This window comes from Pseudorasbora parva, chromosome 5 (genome assembly GCF_024679245.1).
Source record: "Pseudorasbora parva isolate DD20220531a chromosome 5, ASM2467924v1, whole genome shotgun sequence".
Lineage (NCBI taxonomy): Eukaryota > Metazoa > Chordata > Actinopteri > Cypriniformes > Gobionidae > Pseudorasbora > Pseudorasbora parva.
Window position 1 is genome coordinate 16252478 of NC_090176.1, and position 19267 is coordinate 16271744.

Genomic DNA, 19267 nt, shown 5'->3' on the forward strand with positions numbered 1-19267 from the left:
TTTTACTGCAGTCTAATTAAAAAAATATTTGAAAAAATGAATTAAAAAAACGATTAAAAAAATGAAAAGTTTGAATGATTCAATGACTTGTTCGTAACTTAAAAAGACTTAAATTGTTTCATTACTGGACGAATCAGCATTTTACACAAAACTCTTCAATGATTGATTCAATGAGAAATACATTTAACAGTCACTTGTCGCCATCTACTGATACGGCAGTGTAATTGATATAATCTTTATTTGAAGCATCAAGTATCTTTCAAAAGGGGATTTCCTCTGTTTTGTGCACTACCGTAGACATCAGTGTTTATTACCAAACTTTATTACACGGCTCTGTGAAATACTTGATTCTGATTGGTCAATCGCGCATTCCAGCGGTACGTTATTTCCAGATAACACCCGCTCATACGGGTACTACGAGTTATCTTGACCGGTACTACTTCTATGCTTAACGCTGGCGCCATCTTGTGGCTTAAACAGCCGTGGGTTACAATTTGAGTGCGGATCGGGCCGCATTTTTCTGTCCGAGCCCGACCCGCGTCCGACAGAGCAGTAACCGAACCCGACCCGAGCCCGACAGGCATTAAAATATTTATGTCCGAGCCCGACCCGAGCCCGACAGTTAAAATCTATTTTTTCCCTTCATATACTAATGACACGTACGTTTGTTTGTGTGGAAAGCCCGCTTTTATTAAGCAACATAAGGAAGGCATTCTGAAATGTTTACAGGCGAGCGCATCAGCGCGCACACGGGGCATCAAACGTTACACAGAGCCCAATCAAATAGCCAACTGAAATTAAATTAACAAAGGTCTGCTAAAAATGGCCCAAGCTAACAGAACAAAACATTAACGTAACACAATTGAAATGCTTATTGAAATGAAAGTCATCTTACCAATTTTCTCAAACTGTATGGTTCCTAAACTGCAACATGGGATCTATTTACATAATCTATCCATCAAAGTTTAGGCTAATCGAGGTTTTATGCAGAAAAAGGATTGCATCAACTGTGGACGGCTTCAAGGCTGTCCTGCTGCCAGCAGCGCTGAAGTTGCGCTCACTGGAATGACAAGGATGCCGCGGGCAATATGCAGGCACGTGTTGCGCGTTGTTGTCACGGCGACATAAACAAATTTCCGCGTGCAGGAAGACGGATGTTAGGGTAATATTTTACATTTATTTTAATCACAAAAACAAACCATTGCATCAAGTTAAACAGGCCCATTGGCTACTTGCATAATAAGCAGTTTTAAATTTAAAAGGTTCAATGCCTTATCGCGCTGACGTGACCGAGCCCGACCCGAACCCGAACGTCATATCTAAATATCTGTCCGAACCTGGCCCGACCCGTCGGGTACCGTCGGAACCCGTCGGGCTCGGGTCGGGTATCCATCCTCTAGTTACAATGGAAGACTTCAAGGCAGGTTTCCTTTATAATGTTTTTAATATAGATATTTTTCTTACACAAACGCATTGATTCGAATCAGAAGGCTCTATTAACCCATCGGAGTCGTGTGGAGCACGTTATTTGACGGACAGCTGCATTTTTATGGACTTCAAACACAACTACAACTAGGCTACTGCTTGGATTAACATTAGCCTGGACTTTTTAAATATATCTCCGATTGTATTTGTCTGAAAGAAGAATGTCATATACAGCTATAATGACTTGAGGGTGAGTAAATCATAGGCTTGGTTTCAGTTTTGGGTGAACTAACCCTTTCAGCATTAATTTTCAACATTTAGCAGCAATAGATAAAGGCTTAAAGCAGGTTGGAACTGTTTTTCTTCGCGGAAGCTTTGCGTAAGAACTAATAAAATATTTAATCTCAAGACAATATTTTGTGTCTAATAATTATTTATTTGAGAATAGTAGCCGTGTAATAAGCGGGAAAATGTACACCCAGCCGGTTGTTATCGCAGAATAAACCCTTTCAGAGTGATGCAAGACCCCTCCGCTTCGCATCGGGGTCCTGATCACTCTGTCGGGGTTTATTCTGCGATAACAACCGGCTGGGTGTACATTATCCCTTACATATACTTTAATCCCATCCCAGTTCTTCTGTGATCATTTGAATTATTGTAACCTATAACACTGAGACTATTCCCCAGTTTCACAGACAGGCTTAAAGGTTAGTTCATCCAAAAATGAAAATTCTGTCAATAATGACTCACCCTAATGTTGTTCGACACACGTAAGACCTTCTGTTATCTTCAGAACACAAATGAAGATATTTTTGTTGTAATCAGAGGGCTCAGAAAGGCTTCTATTGACACCATTGTCATTTTCCATAAATGGCGGTTAAGACGTTGTTACAAAGTTCATCTCACTACAGTGGCTCTACAATAATTTTATGAAGCGACGAGAATAGTTTTTGTGCGGAAAAAACAACTAAATAACGACTTATATAGTGATGGCCTATTTTAAAACAGCTTCCGGAAGCCTCAGAGCCTAATGAATCAGTGTATCGATTCATGATTCGGATCATTCGTTAAACGCTAAACTGCTGAATTCACGTGACTTTGGCGATCCAAACCGCTGATTCGATACACTGATTCATTAAGCTCCGAAGCTTTACGAAGCAGTGTTTTGAAATCGGCCATCACTATATAAGTGACATGGCATTGTGGCCATTCGAGGCCTTTCTGAGCCATCAGCTTTGAACCAAAATATCTTCATTTGTGTTCTGAAGATGAACGGAGGTCTTACGGGTGTCAAACGACATTAGGGTACGTAATTAATGACAGAATTTTAATTTTTGGGAGAACTAGCCCTTTAAGCCTAGTCCTACCTAGAATACAATGCATGTTTGAGCTGTTTTAACGGAACACAACTTGCACTAGCATATCTAAAAAAAGCAATACTTTTTTTTTTTGTCTCAAGATGCACACCTGTAATGTTTTTTTTTTCTAAGGCACATATATCTGTAAATAAGTGTCTGTAAAACCAGGCCTATGTGATTGAAAACAAGCTTATTTGTGAAGCTGTTACAGACCTATACATGACAACTGCTATCTTTAGGTCAGGGTCAGTGCGAACACAGATTTTGAATATTCGCTGTGATCGTACTTGTGAAAGTTTTAATAGACAAATCTTCGTCATTTGAAAATAAGACTTGAGTGGGTGTTTCTGAATCAATCGTTCAGCTCTTAGTTCTAATGTGTTTTATTATATCTTGCATCGAACATTTTGAAACTTATGGCTGCAACTGGTGTCTGGTTGAAATTATGGTTCTCCTGAATTAAAAAATAAAACCAACCTTTCAAAAGCATAAAAGATTACTATCGACATAAATATCAAAAAAAGTATCAAAAATATAAAAAAAGCTCCTGGTTGGTTGTCTAGTGTTGCGTAGAAATGATTTTGTAGTATTTCTTCTTTTTCTCTCCCCCAGCAGTAATGGAAACAGCAGTAGCTGGAGCAGTCTTGGTTTAGAAGGCGAGGTTTATGAAGAACATTTGTCCTTCTCTCCATCAGACAGGTTGGTCTATGGAAAGAGGTGTAGCATAGCCAGCTTGTACGGCTCTAATTACTGCATGATGTCATGCAACTTTTTTATCAGCAAGCGTTGAAAATGCGTCTGACATTGCCTATTAGAAACAACTTCCCTTTGTTGTTCTCCATCCCGTGGCTGGAATTAGTCAACTGAATCTTTGTGTATGTGTTGGTAGAATTGTGGGTGTAGGAAGTGATGGGGTTGGGTCATTGACTTCATAAGTGTTTTGTGATGTATTTACTAAAGAATGAGCTATCTTGCTGCATGCTTCCTGTTTGAGTGAAAAAAGGATGTCCCAGTCCCCAATTCTCATTAGAGTTCAGGTCCACAACGTGAAACACGTGCATTTGAGTACAAAATGACTCGCCCCATTCAAAATTAGCAGAGAACACTTTATAATTCATTACATCATACACAGAAAATATATCTGGGGATTTTTTCCCCCTGCATTAACAAACAGAAAAGGAAATTGTATCACGATTGTTACTTTTACTGTTTAAGGAACTGTATGTAAGAAATGTATTTCAATTAATCATTAAATGGCCCTGATATGTCACTAGACATTAAGAAATCATGTTAATTTTAAATACTTATATTACTGACAACAGTAGTCCGGCCAGGATATTGTCATTTAAAAGTTGTTGTTGCAGCCCTCAACTGATGTTGATGATGTCATGTTGTGTTTTGGCCTGAAGCTCCACCCTCCACCTATCGACCAATTACAAAGTCAGTGGGAGGGGGAGAGGGAATACACCGCTCTAGAATCATTTTAAAGTGATTGCAGTACCAGTTTTGAATGAACATTTATTGTCCCGAGGGGAATTTGTCTTGCACTCAGTGGAGCCACATTTACATTTTTTGACCACAATCTTACATACACTTCCTTTTTAAAAAAAGAGCGAGAAAATGCTAATCCAAATCAGAGCTGGTCAACAAATATTTATGATTACTGCTGATTTATTTGCCAATATTAAATTAAGCAATGTTTAGCAAAATAGAGGAAGAAAAGGTGGTTCCTCAGATTGTTTAAATATCAGTATGCAAGCCTGAAAAATATTGAGTGATTGTTTTTTAGCTATAATGCCCCACTCCAAATCAGTCGAAGGCAACAAGAAAAACATCTTTAAAAAAATATTGCATCAGTATCTTTTAGCATGGACAAGTCATCAATGTGGCATGAATTCCAGCTGAATCAGTATTGGAGCTGGTTTATATGAGGATTGGGAATGCTGGGAGGCTCTGTCACTCTCTTTTGCATGTGGTTTGTGGTGTCGTTCCCTTTAGTCTGTCAGTAAGACTCTTACACCTGTAATATTTTCACCTTACAGTGACTGCGCTGAAGACAAGGAAGCTGAGGCCAAAGAGGATTCAGGCGGTAAATGAGAACTACATTTCTCTTCTTTGTATTTTCCTCCAAAGCTACTGTTTATTCTGTGGTCTGAAGTTAAACCTCAACTGTTAAACTAATTTAATCTCTTATTTTGCTGCCACTCATTTAAAGTGGTCTTACTTGGCCAAGCACCTTCAGTGCGCCCCGGTCAAAGCCGCAAGACTGTTTATGCTCTTTCTTAGTTGTCTAACTGTCAGACCGGCTCCGTGTGGGTCAACAGATGAGCTCAAGTAGAGTTCTGTGTCTGGCCTAGTTAACAGAGAGAGCGTGGGAAACTGGTTTGCTGATGTAGACTGTTTGCTGTGATGGTTTTTGTGTTTATGTATGAGCTGAGCTGAGTGTGTGTTTTGTATGTGCAGGAGCGGTGCGTGTGGAGAGGGAACATGGGCAGGCAGAAAGAGCTCTGCTGGTGGTCAGTACCGATGTCCTGGGTGGGGCTATGGACCCGCAGCTGACGGCTGTGCTCCAGTGGATCGCCGCCTCTATTGCTGATCTGTCTTTGATGCAGCTTAGCCATTTCTCGGGGCAGGAGCTCCAGCAGGTGAGAACTCTTAGGCTATGTTCACACTGTCAAATCCCATTATTTTTGTGTCTAATTGGAATTTAATCTTAATTACTGGCTGTCCACACTGGCTATTTTTGCTTTTGTTTCAATCTGAATTTATTCATTCCAATTGATGAATCCGAACGTACATGAACGATAAACATTGATCGGATTGCTGTTTATGTGTCAGGCTAGTTAGAAATGTTTTTTTTTATATTACTATCACTATATATTTGCAGTAATTTTCTTGGTGATATAAAATTAAGTCTAAATTATTTATTTTTTTACTATTTTTTAACGACCCCAAAATATAGAGGTATACTGTAACATTATTAAACAAGATTCTAAATTTAACTAAATCGAAATTTAATTCTCTTAAGAGTATGATTACATAAATATAGAATTAATAGATTTTTAACATCATCTCTTGTTTAATAATGATACAGTATACTGCTATAGTTTGGGGTCGGTAAAAAAAAAAAAAAAGTATATATAATCTAAAAATAAATAATCTATTACATATATTTTAGTATGTATTTCAAAATTTAATTTCTTCCTGGATTGTCAAAGCTGTATTTTCAGCATCATTACTCCAGTCTTTAGTGTCACATGATCCTTCAAAGATCATTCTGATATGATGATTTACTTAATATTTTTTGCAGAAACTGATACACATTTTTTCACATTGTTTGATAAATCGGAAATGGAAGTCTTATAGATAAATGTAATGCTTCTTTGCTGAATAAAAGTATACATTTATATGTGTATATATACATATATACATGTATATACATGTATGCATGTGTATGTATGTATTTGTATATGAATTTATACATCATCTGAATAAATACGATTCCCATTGATGTGTGATTTGTTAGGATAGGACAATATTGTGCCTAGACACAACTATTTGAAAATCTGGAATCTGAAGCTGCAAACAAATCGAAACATTAGGAAAACGCCTTTAATCTTCTCCAAATGAAGTCCTAAGCAATGCATATTACTATTAATAATAGTAGTAATATGCATATATATATTTTTATGGTTTTGTGGTCTAGGGTCACATGTATATGTAACGTTCCACACAGGGGCTTTTTTGAGTAATAATGCAAATTGTTGAATAAATATATTCACAATTAAAAATCCAGAGTATCGTTAAAAAGCCTTAAAGCCAGTCAGCTGTCACTTAACAAGGCTTAAAGTTCATGTTTTATCTCCATCACCCAACTCCATCAGTATCTATCAGGATGATTTCAGTCCAAAAGTTTAGCTTGATTTGATGAGTGTTTTTCCTTGGCTCCAGCTGCCGGCCGTGGCGCAGAGGCTGAGGGAGAGGGAGTTCCGGGTCGCCGACCTCCTGCAGGCTCTGCTGAGATACTTCGAAGAGTGTCGCACCGAGGAAGTGCCTGAGACCTGCGACACGAGGCGTGGACACAAGAACCTCTTCCAGTGGCTCCTAGAACAAGCGTAAATTATCATCACACACTGACACCCGTCAGCCGTTAAAGATGAAGTTTCCTGTCACTTTACAGTGATTTGCCATGTATCTGCCAAACCTAGAGGCATACCCAGTGGAATGTGTTTGTGTTGTGTATTGCTTGTGCACCAGTGGCCACCCAGGGGGCGCCATAGAAACAACTGAAGTAATCTTAAGAGCCGTTCGTTCAAGTGTGTTTTGCATGCCGTGACCGAGAGTCCCTTTTTGCTTGCTTTTCATTGTTGCTTACATTCTTTTATTAAGATAAGATTGCATATCACACATTTGGCACGCCATCACTGAGGTTTGCTTTCGCACCCTGCCGCAACTCAAAAGACTGATGGGATTTATGAGTTGATTTCTTGTTAGGAATCCCCATGGCCGCAGGAAAGCTTATGTCATCTCCATACCTCTCCTTTACGGTGATGTTTGCACTTGTTGAAGGGACCAGCCATGCGTTCCAGCAGCGCTCCAGGTCACTGGAAAGTATTCTCATGACACATAACTCGTATAAGAACACAGCCAGAAGTAATTCTAATAATTACCTAATTATATTTCACATTTTTGGCAGCAACACTTACCAGTCATTACAGTTTAAAAATATTGTTCTGTTGATAATTAGACATTATAGATAGTTGCTGTTGAATGAACCCATCAATATGTAGTCTCTTTTACATTCCCCTGTTGTGACTCAGACATTTTTCAATTCATTTCTGGATGATAAAAATCCTTTAGCTATGTACATTCACAATTGTTTGAAATGAATCGGTATACCTGTAAATATGCTTTTCTAGAAGTTCAAATTGAAATGAATTGTTTACAGCAGAGGCTTCGATTAGACTCCACGTGATCCAACGCCCATAAAGATCACTAAAAAGTGGAGGGGTTTGTGTTGCCAACTTACAGAAAAACACAACTATACTTTTAAGCCTACTTCAAAAAGCTGCTAAACATGTAAACCCCCTTTGCCAAAAGAGGAAACCCACAGTAAGCTTTTAAACTATTGAGCGTTCTCTACGGGGGACTTTTCTCTAATTTCCTCCTGGCGTCGTCCACTCATTGGAGGTTACTGTGACGCACTGGCAGTGCATTACTAAATGAGGACACATCTGCAGTGAGTATAATCTGAGCTAGTCACCACCGCTACAGTCTTCTACGTGGACCTTCTTACTCACTGCCTGCCCTTTAGTGTGCACTACGTCGAATATTGCACTTTACTGAGGAACGGTCAGACAGGCCTTTCCCTATATCTTTGTTTAGACCTCAAAAAAACAACGCCGTATTATAGCAATGCATAAACAACAGTTCGCCAACAGCTAGCAGGTGTTTGCACGTGTAGCTTCAAGGGACAAGTGTCCTGTATGAAAAATATTTTCACTGCAATTTTGGGTTAAAAGGAAACCTTGTCATTTTCTACACGTTCTCATGTCAGTCTAATTCTGTATGTTGCTTCTTTTTTTTCTGGAACACGTACATTTTGGAAACTTAATGCCGCTATTTCCATTAAAAAAGACATTTGTATTGACCACGACTGCAAAAGGGCAAGAAAAACAAGTAGTCCATATGACTTGTGAGCAGTATTCTTAAAATTAAAATGATTAAAATACAATTTGTTTATCAAACTTTAAATTATATAGGCCAAATTTGCATCCAAGATTTAAATAATTGTGTATGATGTTCAGTTATTACACAATCACAAGGTCATTTTTGAATGTATGAATTGTAGATGAGTTTTGGCAGAGTGGATGATATACATATGATATAATGGTAAAGAAAAATAAAGATGTGGCTTTAGAAATCTTGGAATATAGTGCACAAGTTTGTTTGTTTGTTTTTTGGTCAATTTGAACTCTTGTATAGTATAGAGGAGATACATTGAGATTTTTCAAAAAATGTATTTATGCGTTCCACTGAAAAATAAAACAGCATATGGATATGATATGGAGCCCTGCACATGACATTCAGGAAAAAAAAAATTTATATTGTGACCACAAATTAACAATTTGTTCCTATGACTTACTAATACATCAGCCCGGCTCAGTTTTACGGATTTGTTTAGTTTTTAGTATAGAGTGTAAAAAAAGATGGAGGACGCAGCTTCACTCTCTACCGTTGTAGAAAAGTGAAGCCACCAATGTCCAATATCTGCGCATTAGTGAAGTGGAGCCACGTTATCAAGGACCGCTCACACATCGGTGAGAAGTAAACTTATGGAAATGTAGAAATTAAAGCTCCAATCTCCTCGCGAAGATCCCAAAAAAGTCTGTTGATGCCTCAGTGACTATTTCGCTTACAGAAGCTGTCAATCATGACATCACACTCCTATTCTTATAGCATCAAATAACTAACTAAAACCACATTTATTTTTTTAATAAAACAACAACAACACATGAACTTGCATCAGATAAAAACTACTTAAAATGACTGAAACAAAATCATTTGAAGTGTAATTTGATTGTTTAGTTTGATTACATAAAGAGTGTGGGTTTATTAGCTATACTGCATCCAGCCTCCTGAAACGTATTTGCTTCATTTTTCAGGACTTGTTCGGCACACTTGGTTTTATTAAGCCATGCACACAATATAATAATTTGTTCCCTTGACTTACTAAATTGTGGCCACAAATTTGTTGCTTATTTTTAGTAAACTCCAAACAGAGGAACAAATTAGTTCACTGTGGCCACGATTTACTAAAACGGAAAAATAGATTCTTAAAGGCACAATATGTATGATTTTTTTATTAAAATATCCAAAAAACACTTGAAAAATGACTTGTGTACTTGCATTTTATTAAATGATTCCAAGCAGTGTTGGGTAAGTTCCTCTAAAAAAGTAACGGATTACTAGTTACTAATTACATCTTCAAGAATTTAATTAGATTACTGTACAAATTACTCTCTCCAAAAAGTATTTAATTCCTTATTACTTATTACTTTTAATTACTTTCTAAATCCGATATCAAACTCGAGTTAAGCAATTCAAGGTTAGACATGAAACGGCTTTTAATTTATTCAAATGCATAATATTAACTGTCCAAAGTATTACAAATGTATAAAGGATGTATAAAAACATGCATTTTAATGTTGATGTTAATTCCACTATTGTATTATGTATAATTAAATTTAGTATTTAGTTCAATTACATCAGATATAACTGTAATTAAGTTACAGAGTAAAAAATAAGAGTAATCCCTTGCTTTTTCAAGAGAAGAGTAATTAAATTACAGTAACTAATTACTTAGTAACCAATTACTCCCAACACTGATTCCAAGACTGTTTAAAACGAACCATGTTGTGCGTCGCCCATCAATGACATCCTTTCCGTGTTACCCTCTATTTCCGGTTAAACACCAAAGACGCTTTAATATATTATGTGTTATATTAGAGAGGTGAGCAACTGTTTAGATACATTCATCAACAGAAAACGAATTATTGTTATATAGTAGCTCAACACAGTAAGTCTTATTCTTTTTTGTCTTAGTCTGTTTTACCATGCCTAATATTGATATAGCTCACTGCGGGGTGCTACAAGTGTCTCCGCCCAGCAAATGCACAGGGTAGCATAACTTTCAACACACTCGTTAGTGTTTTATCTAATATGATAAAGCATTTTGGCATTACCCCGTGACCAAAAGAAGCGGAAGCGCTCGTCTGCTGTATAATAAAAGCTCGGCTGCTCTCCAGCCACTTGTCTCTCAATAGCACTCGCTCCAGCTGTCTTGTTCTGCGCAAACAGCTTTCAGCCCCACCCAGATTCTCACTACAGTAACGTTAATAAATCTTTAATACATTAGCTCATCGATGAATATGATTTCTGCCCAAGTCCCGTCGGATTCTTTTCCACCGACTGTAGAGGTGAACAACTTCCGCAAAATCATCATCAAGATACGCCTTTGTTTTGAATAAGCGCCCTCTGGTGGCGAAAATTACATATTGTGCCTTTCATTTGTGGTCACGATATAAATATACTTTTATCCGTGTGTCATGTGCGGGGGTCCGTTGTTTGGAAAAACAATGTGGGCGAGTAAATAATGACAGAATTCTGGCCGGTTCCTTTCAGTTTTATTTACATGATCCTTCTTAGATTTTGTCTTGCCCAGATACGGGCTACAGTGTGATTTGATGGTAAGAGAAACAATATACAGGCAATCAGAGTTGTAAAGATCATTTTATCTTCTGGTTTCTTTCACGTCTTTGCCCTGTAACACGCATGATGCGCTTTGAGTCCATGCTTCATGTACTTCTCTTTACGTGTGCATGATGTGCTCTTCAATGGCGATTCATTATCATGTGCATGGTTTAAATCTGGCTGACACCATATATGCTAACACTCAATACTATAAAAAAAAAATGAGGAAAAAATGTATTTCTGTATTCATGCTGTTATAACATGAGCGCTGCCAAATATGTTTTGATCTGCACTTACACAGTATTTGTTCACATTCGTTTTGAAATGTAATGTTAAAACAAAAAAACTGCCGTACACTGCTGAGTTAGACATTTTCATATGATCGCAGTATCACTTGAACTGTAACGTGAGAGAGGCAAAAGAAGTTTAATACTGTATATGAACATTGAAGCTTGAAAAGAAGTTGGCACAAGTACGTCATGACCATCAGCGCTGCCTCATTATTAGTGGGATTGTACATGCATCCGTGTTCTTGCAGTAATTGTAAACATTAATGCTATAGATGTTCTGCCCTTGTGTTCTTATTCACCTTATTTTTGTGTACATTCCTATCTTTCACAAATGATCTATTGCTATTTTGTTAAGTAATGCTACATGTATAATGAAAGAGTACACACCATACTAAACAGATGAATATTTTGTTACTTGTGCAGTGTTTCTCCATTCTGTCTTATAGTATATCGGTGGGCAAATGACACACTGACTCCTCTATTTTCTTCCTGCCCATTTGTATAATCTTGCCAAATAAGATATTTAATAATTTATGTAAGTATAAGTTGCGTTGGTGATTACACTACTTGTCCCCCCAGTGAAGTTGCTGAGTAGTTTACACTTTAAAGCTTAATGCACTACACCTGTACACTGTAAAAAGCTGTGGGTAATAAAGCTTTTTCATTTGAATCCTGATGTGTGCTTATTTACTTTTGACTCGTGTAACGAGGAATCATATTTTTCTCGATTATCATGTACAGACATCATTGCCGTGTGCTTGTGACAAAAAAATTGCGTTGTGCACTATGCACAAGAAGGAGTGAAACACGGATAAAGAATTCTTTGAGCTTCAGGGGCCTATCACAGAATTCGTTGTTTCACCATTTATTATTACATATTTGGGTCTTTAGTGACCCGGACCTATATCTAATGCAGACGGATCTCTATCTGTCATGATAATATAAGTAACATAAATTGATGCCATAAAGAATTGCATGTGCAGGGTAAGATCTGTGAAAGTGTACATAAGATTGCAAGTGTAAATTAAAAGTCCCGTGTGTAATGTTGCTGTTAGAGCATAAATAATACCTGTAAAATTATAAAGCTCAAAGTTCAATGCCAAGCGAGATATTTTATTTATCAGAAGTTCCCTTTCAAAGCCTACAGCGAACGGCCGGTTTGGACTACAGCAGGAAGTGCAGGGATGTAATGACGTCACTAGAACACGCAAAATAGGGTTCGTGGTCTTGTTGCTCTCCCATGTGGAGAAGAGCGCGCATTCAGCGCTTGCATCTCCCCGTTATGGTAAGAGGCGGGACCTTTCCGGGCAAAGTGCGCTAAGCTGGTGTCCAATCACAACACAGGAAGCGCTGGCCCAATCAGAACTCGTAACGTATTTCTGAAGGAGGGACTGCATTGAACAAGGAAATCATCAGGCCGTTTTTAGGACAGGAAACAGCGCTGTACAGATAAGTAAATTGTGTGAAAAATACTGTGTTTTTTTACACGCGAAACATGAACTCATGTTATATTGCACACTGTAAACATAATCAAAGCTTTGAAAACACACAAAGAACGGGACCTTTAAATTTGCATGCGCAGGATAAGTTTTGTAAAGATGTAAATCGTCTTTCAAGTGTAAAAAAAAATATTTGCAGCATTTTACTGTTATTCTTAAGTGTAATTCATGTATTGTGAAACTGCAGCTTCATGCTAACGCAAATAAATATGATCTGTATTCTTCTGACTTCCATTATTCTGTGCTAACACTTTTGCCAAAATTCGGCCAAAATCATTGCACGCGTGTGAACATGAACGTGCATGTGAAAACTACAGTCAGAAACTGCAAAATTGATTGATCATGTAAAACCAACCTTTGTGTAAAAAAAACTGTTACAAAAACGCTAGAAATATTTTTTCTTACACTTGAAAGACGATTTACACTTTTACAAAGCGTATCCTGCGCATGCAAATTTAATTTACACTTGCAATCTTATGTTTACTTTCACAAATTTTACCCTGCGCATGCAATTCTTTATGGCATCAATTTACTTTCATAAAACTCCTGATATTAGAGTAACAAGTACAGAAGAATACATTTAGGCATATTTTGTTACCTTTTGGAGCTTGGAAGGTGTTAATTTGAGCAGATGTTTTATACCATCCCCACTGTCTCATTTCCCAGTACATTCAGCATATGCCTCATGAATGCCATCTCAAACCTATTCTCAAAATAGGACAGCCTCTTCACCAGATCCACCAAGTGACAGTGACACTAATATTTGAATGCGTTGAATCAAGCCATTTCAAGTTTTGCTGATGATACTTTCTAATCTTTTTTTTTTTTTAGGCCTGAGATAACTATGAGTGAGATGTCACTTCGTCATTGTGTATCAGACATTGCACTTATTCAGTCATCAAAGACTCAATTAATATTGTGCAGGAAAAAAAATACTTAGTGTTACACACCTCGGGTCATTAGCGACCCTACACATTTTTATTTTTTTACAAATCATGAATGGGAAAACAGGCATTCTTTTAAAATTGTATTGTTTTATCCTTTATACCATTGGCAGGGGGTCAATCCGAGGGGAGGGATAAACGCATCTCTGCACCTAATTAGATAATGCTTCAACCAACCAGAACAACATGAAGCGGAGATAGTTGATATCTCAAGGAAAACTCGGAAGTTTTCCAGAGTCGTGGCCAAAGCTGATTCGAAAAACTGCCTGTGTTGTGGCAAGCAGCGGGGCGAGGGACCGCGAGAGCGGGCCGGTGACGAGTGGTAACGTTAATGAGTACCAGCTGCATGACACACCGGTCTCGTCTCGCGGCCAAGGGACAGGAGCATAAAAGGAGGAGCGAAGGCAGCGGAAGACGAGAGAGGACCAGGCCTGGACTTTACGTTATGTTTTGTTTACGTTTATTTGCGGGCAGTCAGTCGTCCATAAGGGGCTGCCCGCGGTTTACTTTCGTTTTGTTTATTTTCAAATAAAAGTTAAGTGTTCGCCGGTTCCCGCCTCCTTCCTTCCCATCTACAAACTTTATTACATTGGTGCCGAAGCCCGGGAGGAAGGAGGGATGCGCTGTCGGAGAGCACTCGCTGCTGAGGAGGATCGCGGTGCTGAGGAGTTCGGCCAGCGCGGATGAGGAAAGACTGCGAGTGGCTACCTGAGGTGGTGGTGCTGGAGCGAGTGAAGACCGATGGGACAGAGAGCTCCCTGCCGTGCCCCTGGGTCGAGGTGGGGTGACAGGCCTGGTCCTCTCTCGTCTTCCGCTGCCTTCGCTCCTTCTTTTATGCTCCAGTCCCTTGGCCGTGAGACGAGATCGGTGTGTCACGCAGGTGGTACTCATTAACGTTACCACTTGTCACCGGCCCGCTCTCACGGTCCCTCGCCCCGCTGCTTGCCACACCACACTGCCGTTCACCAGCTTCTGTGTTTACTAGTAGCACGCAACTCTGCCGTCATCATGCTAAGCCCCGCCCACCAACTCTGGAAACTCACCATAGACAGGGCTCAATCCGAGCGGCGGGATTAACGGTTGTCTTTCAAACTCCCTCTGCACGCGATCGGATAGCACTACACCAACCAGAGCAACGAAGGTGAAGCAGGGCTCACTGACAGATTAAACATTCGCCGTACTTGGCACTGAAGTCTGATTCGAAAGACCGCCGCCGTCCGCCAGTTTCTGTGTTTACTAGAAGCACGCAAGTGCAACTCGGTCGTCGTCATTATGGCCCCGCCCGCCTACTCTATACATGATGTGATTGGCCCGTCCAGATTGTGAGGAATACAGCTCAGAAGGGTATTGAGAGTTCCTAGACAACACTTGCGGGCAGATTAAATTTGCTGCCGCTAGGGTGCGTCTAGATTTCTAGGCTACCCAAGTATATAAGACACAATGAAAAATTGTAATGCAACTAGCATGTGTAGTTGCTGGATGAAGTTGAAATACAATTGCCTTATGTCAGTCCAACTGTGCAAAAAATTAAACTGGGACAATTTCTGTTTGACATAAAGGTTTTTTTGTTGTAGAAAAGATTGAACTTTTACCCCTGTTTGACAGACAAGGCTTAAGAGTCACAGACAATGCATGTTTGAGTTATTACAGCTGAAAGCAACTTGCACTGACATATCTTAAATGTTGGTGCCACTGTTTTGTCTCAAGATGCATACCAGTGATAGTAATAGCAATAAAGTAGATAGATGATGATACTCTAACAGTATGTTAATACTTAGATGTAGACCTAGCATCGAGTGAAATGTGAGAACATTTAGGTCAGACCTTGATCTTATCAGTTTGAACAGCTCATTCATTAAATTTATGTCCTTTATTTAACCAGGCAAGTTACTTAAGAACAAGTTCTTATTTTCAACAACAGCCTGGCAGTAGAATTAGATCTTCTGAAAGACATGCAAGCATATTCTGCAGTACACACATATAAAACATTCATTTAATACATTTACATTCTGTAATAAAGACACTTCTTAGTATTTTTTTGAATGCTGAAATTGAAATATATGATTCCAATTTCAGTGAATTTTGTACTAAATTCAAGTCATTAGGAGCAGCAAAACAAAAATCGGGGGGGGGGGGGTGTACACACCAGTGTATTTCGCTTTCATTATAGTTCTGATTTTTTTTTGATTAAAAGTTTAACCTTTTGGCCACAGCTTGCAAGTAAAGGGAGTTGTATTGCAGTGCATATATACGTTTGCATGGTAGCAGCAAAAAGCAAAAAAAACCCATAATATTCCATTTATCTATTAGTTCACTGTGGTCACGATTTACTAAAACGGAAAAATGTATTCTCATGATTCACTAAAACGAAACATTTATTCTTAGGGTCAGTGAGAGGGAGGAAAAAAGTCTAACAACACAGAAAAACACTTTTCTAACATTATAAGCTGACCTCTAGAGGAATAAAAAAGAAATAAGACAATACCCCTTCAAGCAAAAGCTGCCAAGTATTGTTTTTCACCCAGTACCGCCACTCCTTACTGTAACTAAAGCTGGAAAAATGTGCTATCCTCCGGAGCTGAAACAACAGCTTCGGTGTTTGTTAGGCAGAGATGAGGTTCACGGTAATTTCAGGCTTTGTAATGACATGCTGGCGAAAGAATGCAAATGGCAGCAAGACATACAATAGAGCAGATTCAATGAATCGCCCATTAACGCGCCGATGAAAGCCCTCGGTGCTGTCCTCCACACCCAGCCCTCGCATAATTACACAAGGTGACTCTCAGCAGCGGCTCAGCCAACCCAAGCAGAGACCCATTGACTTTATTAGGTTGGCCTCACGTCCCAACTGGTGTGGTCTGACATCAGAGGCTTAGACTGGAATCCCCCCTTTGGGTCTGCCATGATTCAGGCTATGATATCACTTCCTTCCCAACCCGAACACAACGGCTGTGTTGCTGGGTGAATCCTTTGTGGAGGGGAAGCAGCTCTGACATTCATGGCATATGGTAAATAATCTCCACCTACCTCATTCTTACCGCTTTCTATTTTGTCTCCCCAATAAAAGAGACTTAATGAATGTTTTGTTCAAAATAAAACTTCACTTAACCACACACAGTTGGAACGTGCTCAGTTTGCATCACTAGCAGCACCAGATGTATGTTTTCTTAGTGGATTTTGACAAATCACATTTGGCTATGCGCTGACTCGCAATAATTAGCACGCGGTCCAATGCGACGGTCAAGCTGCCGTGATTTATCGCCGAAATTCTGATGACAGCTGGGTGTAGAAAGCCTTTCAGATTCATTTCCTCCATTCATAAAGGGTATAAACAGTCATAAAAGTAATTTCTTATGGCACACTACATTTCATTTCGACATGAATACAATAGCTGCCACAAAAAAATCCAGTCAATAAGGTCAAGTCAGTGCAGTGGCGTTTTCCATATTAGTTAAAGGTTGGTGGGTAAGCTAGATAGCAATGTCTTGAGGAGATTCCAACAGCCACCCGATTTGTTTCTGCCTTTCAGAACATGAACCAGATGGCATTTGACCATGACAATATGATCGTCACCCATCACCTTTCGTGAAAGGAGTCAGCAACTCGGCAGGACGGCTGTAAGCTAACACCCCGTGCCAATGTCTTTGAATCTATTAGCAGTTAATTTCCATTCGTGACCACAGCCCATTGTTTTACCTCACAGCAAGGAGTATCGAGTGGCCGTAACCAGGACGTCTCAGACAACACGACGACGCACATGGCAGTGGTTTCAGTTGTGTTTGTGGGCTGAAACGGAGCTCTTGTGTGGGTGGTACAGGGCTCTCCCACAGCCCTGAGCTTGCAATGTTGGCCCTGTTTACCATGGAATCGTCCCACGGTGGGAGAGCGTCAGCTTCAAGAGGTCTTCAAGACCCCTCGTTCACTCGAAGAGCAGCTGAGTCATTTCAAAATATCAGTGTTTACTGGGGCTCTACATGAGAAAGTGACCCCTTGCTGCTGTGGAGAAGACTCAGTGTTTCCCATGGTCGAACATGTTTTTATTCAAGTGACTGAAAACACATTAATCTCGTGTGGGTGAGACAAGGCAAACCTTGTCGTAGACACCGGACTTACATCAGTCTGACATATCATAATATCAGTCCTTTGATATTGATCTTTCCTGACGAAGTCATTCCTGACTCATACATGTCATAATATGAAAAACAGTCGTCTATCATGACATCAACTTTCCTGTAGTCGTCCCAGTTGTAATACTAAAGGGCAAGTTGACATGTTAATGGTACGGATTAGTTTGGGGGGAATTTCAAATGAACGGGGAGTCGTTCTTAATCACCGCGCATGAATCATATCTCCAAAAATTTTAGTAAATAACCAGTAATGTATCATGCAGCAGCCGCATCTTCACAGTGGTAATACCTCGGTCAGTAGTGCAGGAACTCTTTGCCAACTGGAAAGCTCTAGAGACGCGGGCTGGGGAAAACTGTCAGTGGCTTAAATGGGCAGCGCTGTGGCAACCTGAATTAGGCCCTAACTAACGGAAAAACAAGCAGGAAGCCGTTTGTGGGGAGTGCAGGAAAAGGCAGGGAGGCAGTGCTAAACTGGTGACAAGCAGCATGCTTCGGTCTCGAGAGGAGTCGTGGATGCGGCTGCGCACTCACTGAGGAGCCAGTTGCAATTTATCTTGGGATAATAAGAGACTGGTCAGCCTCTAACTGACGGTTTAGCTGTAATGGTCTACCACTGCCCTATTCCGCACTGTTCATCTTAAAATCATCGCCCTATAGTGATACAGCAAGCACCACCTGAATTTATATTAGCGCTGTTCTAAAACCTATTGTGCTGCCTCGCTGTCTGCTGCCTACCGTCTTGAAACCTCACAGAGTGACAGATCTGTGTGTGATACAAAAATATTGTTTATAATAATATCTAGTGGACTTTTTTCTGTAGTGGCTCAATCACTCCCACGTGCACTGTTGTCCGCGTAGACCAAATAAAATGGGCTGTACCATGCGGACATCAGCGGACTGTGCTGATGACAGAAAATGATGTCAAGCGGACTGTCTGTGAACCAGAGCAAAACATTGACAGGGGAAAATATACTTTGGGCTTTAGCGTCGAAGCCTGCCTGATGCCTTAAAATGCTTCTTCTGTTGGCAGCTCAGCCGGTTTTGGAACAGAGCAAATATGTGATACGATCTAATACGATCAAGTTTCATTTAATTCAATATTTCCTTCCAGCGGTTTTTTATATTGCCTGTATATTTTCCTAAATACAAAATTTTACTATTGGATTTTGTCCAAATGCTCAATGAACAATATAATGTGATCTTTGAAAGCTCTTGTAGGCCCTACTATTAAATCCAAGTATTCTTATGGGCTGTCTTCTACAAACCATAACAATATATCACATATCAAAACTCTGCTGGCCATTTTCCCCATCCAGAATGGTAAACCTGATCACAGCGCAGGCTGGCTGGCACAAGATTCATAACAGTTCC

General features: G+C 39.6%; 1 protein-coding gene across 3 annotated transcripts in view; it reads left to right on the forward strand.

Moving 5' to 3' along the window:
• akap11 (A kinase (PRKA) anchor protein 11) overlaps window positions 1-11996 on the forward strand; it is a 34924-nt gene extending 22928 nt beyond the window's left edge. Inside the window, exons 9-12 of one of the 3 annotated variants that reach the window (XM_067443345.1) lie at window positions 3396-3482; window positions 4826-4872; window positions 5247-5428; window positions 6735-11996. In XM_067443345.1, the coding sequence (XP_067299446.1) occupies window positions 3396-3482; window positions 4826-4872; window positions 5247-5428; window positions 6735-6902 (484 nt within the window). In that variant the 3' untranslated portion in view covers window positions 6903-11996. The remainder of the gene's footprint in view (window positions 1-3395; window positions 3483-4825; window positions 4873-5246; window positions 5429-6734) is intronic. The other 2 variants (XM_067443346.1, XM_067443347.1) reach the window with 2 other exon arrangements.
• The last annotated feature ends 7271 nt before the right edge of the window (window positions 11997-19267 follow it).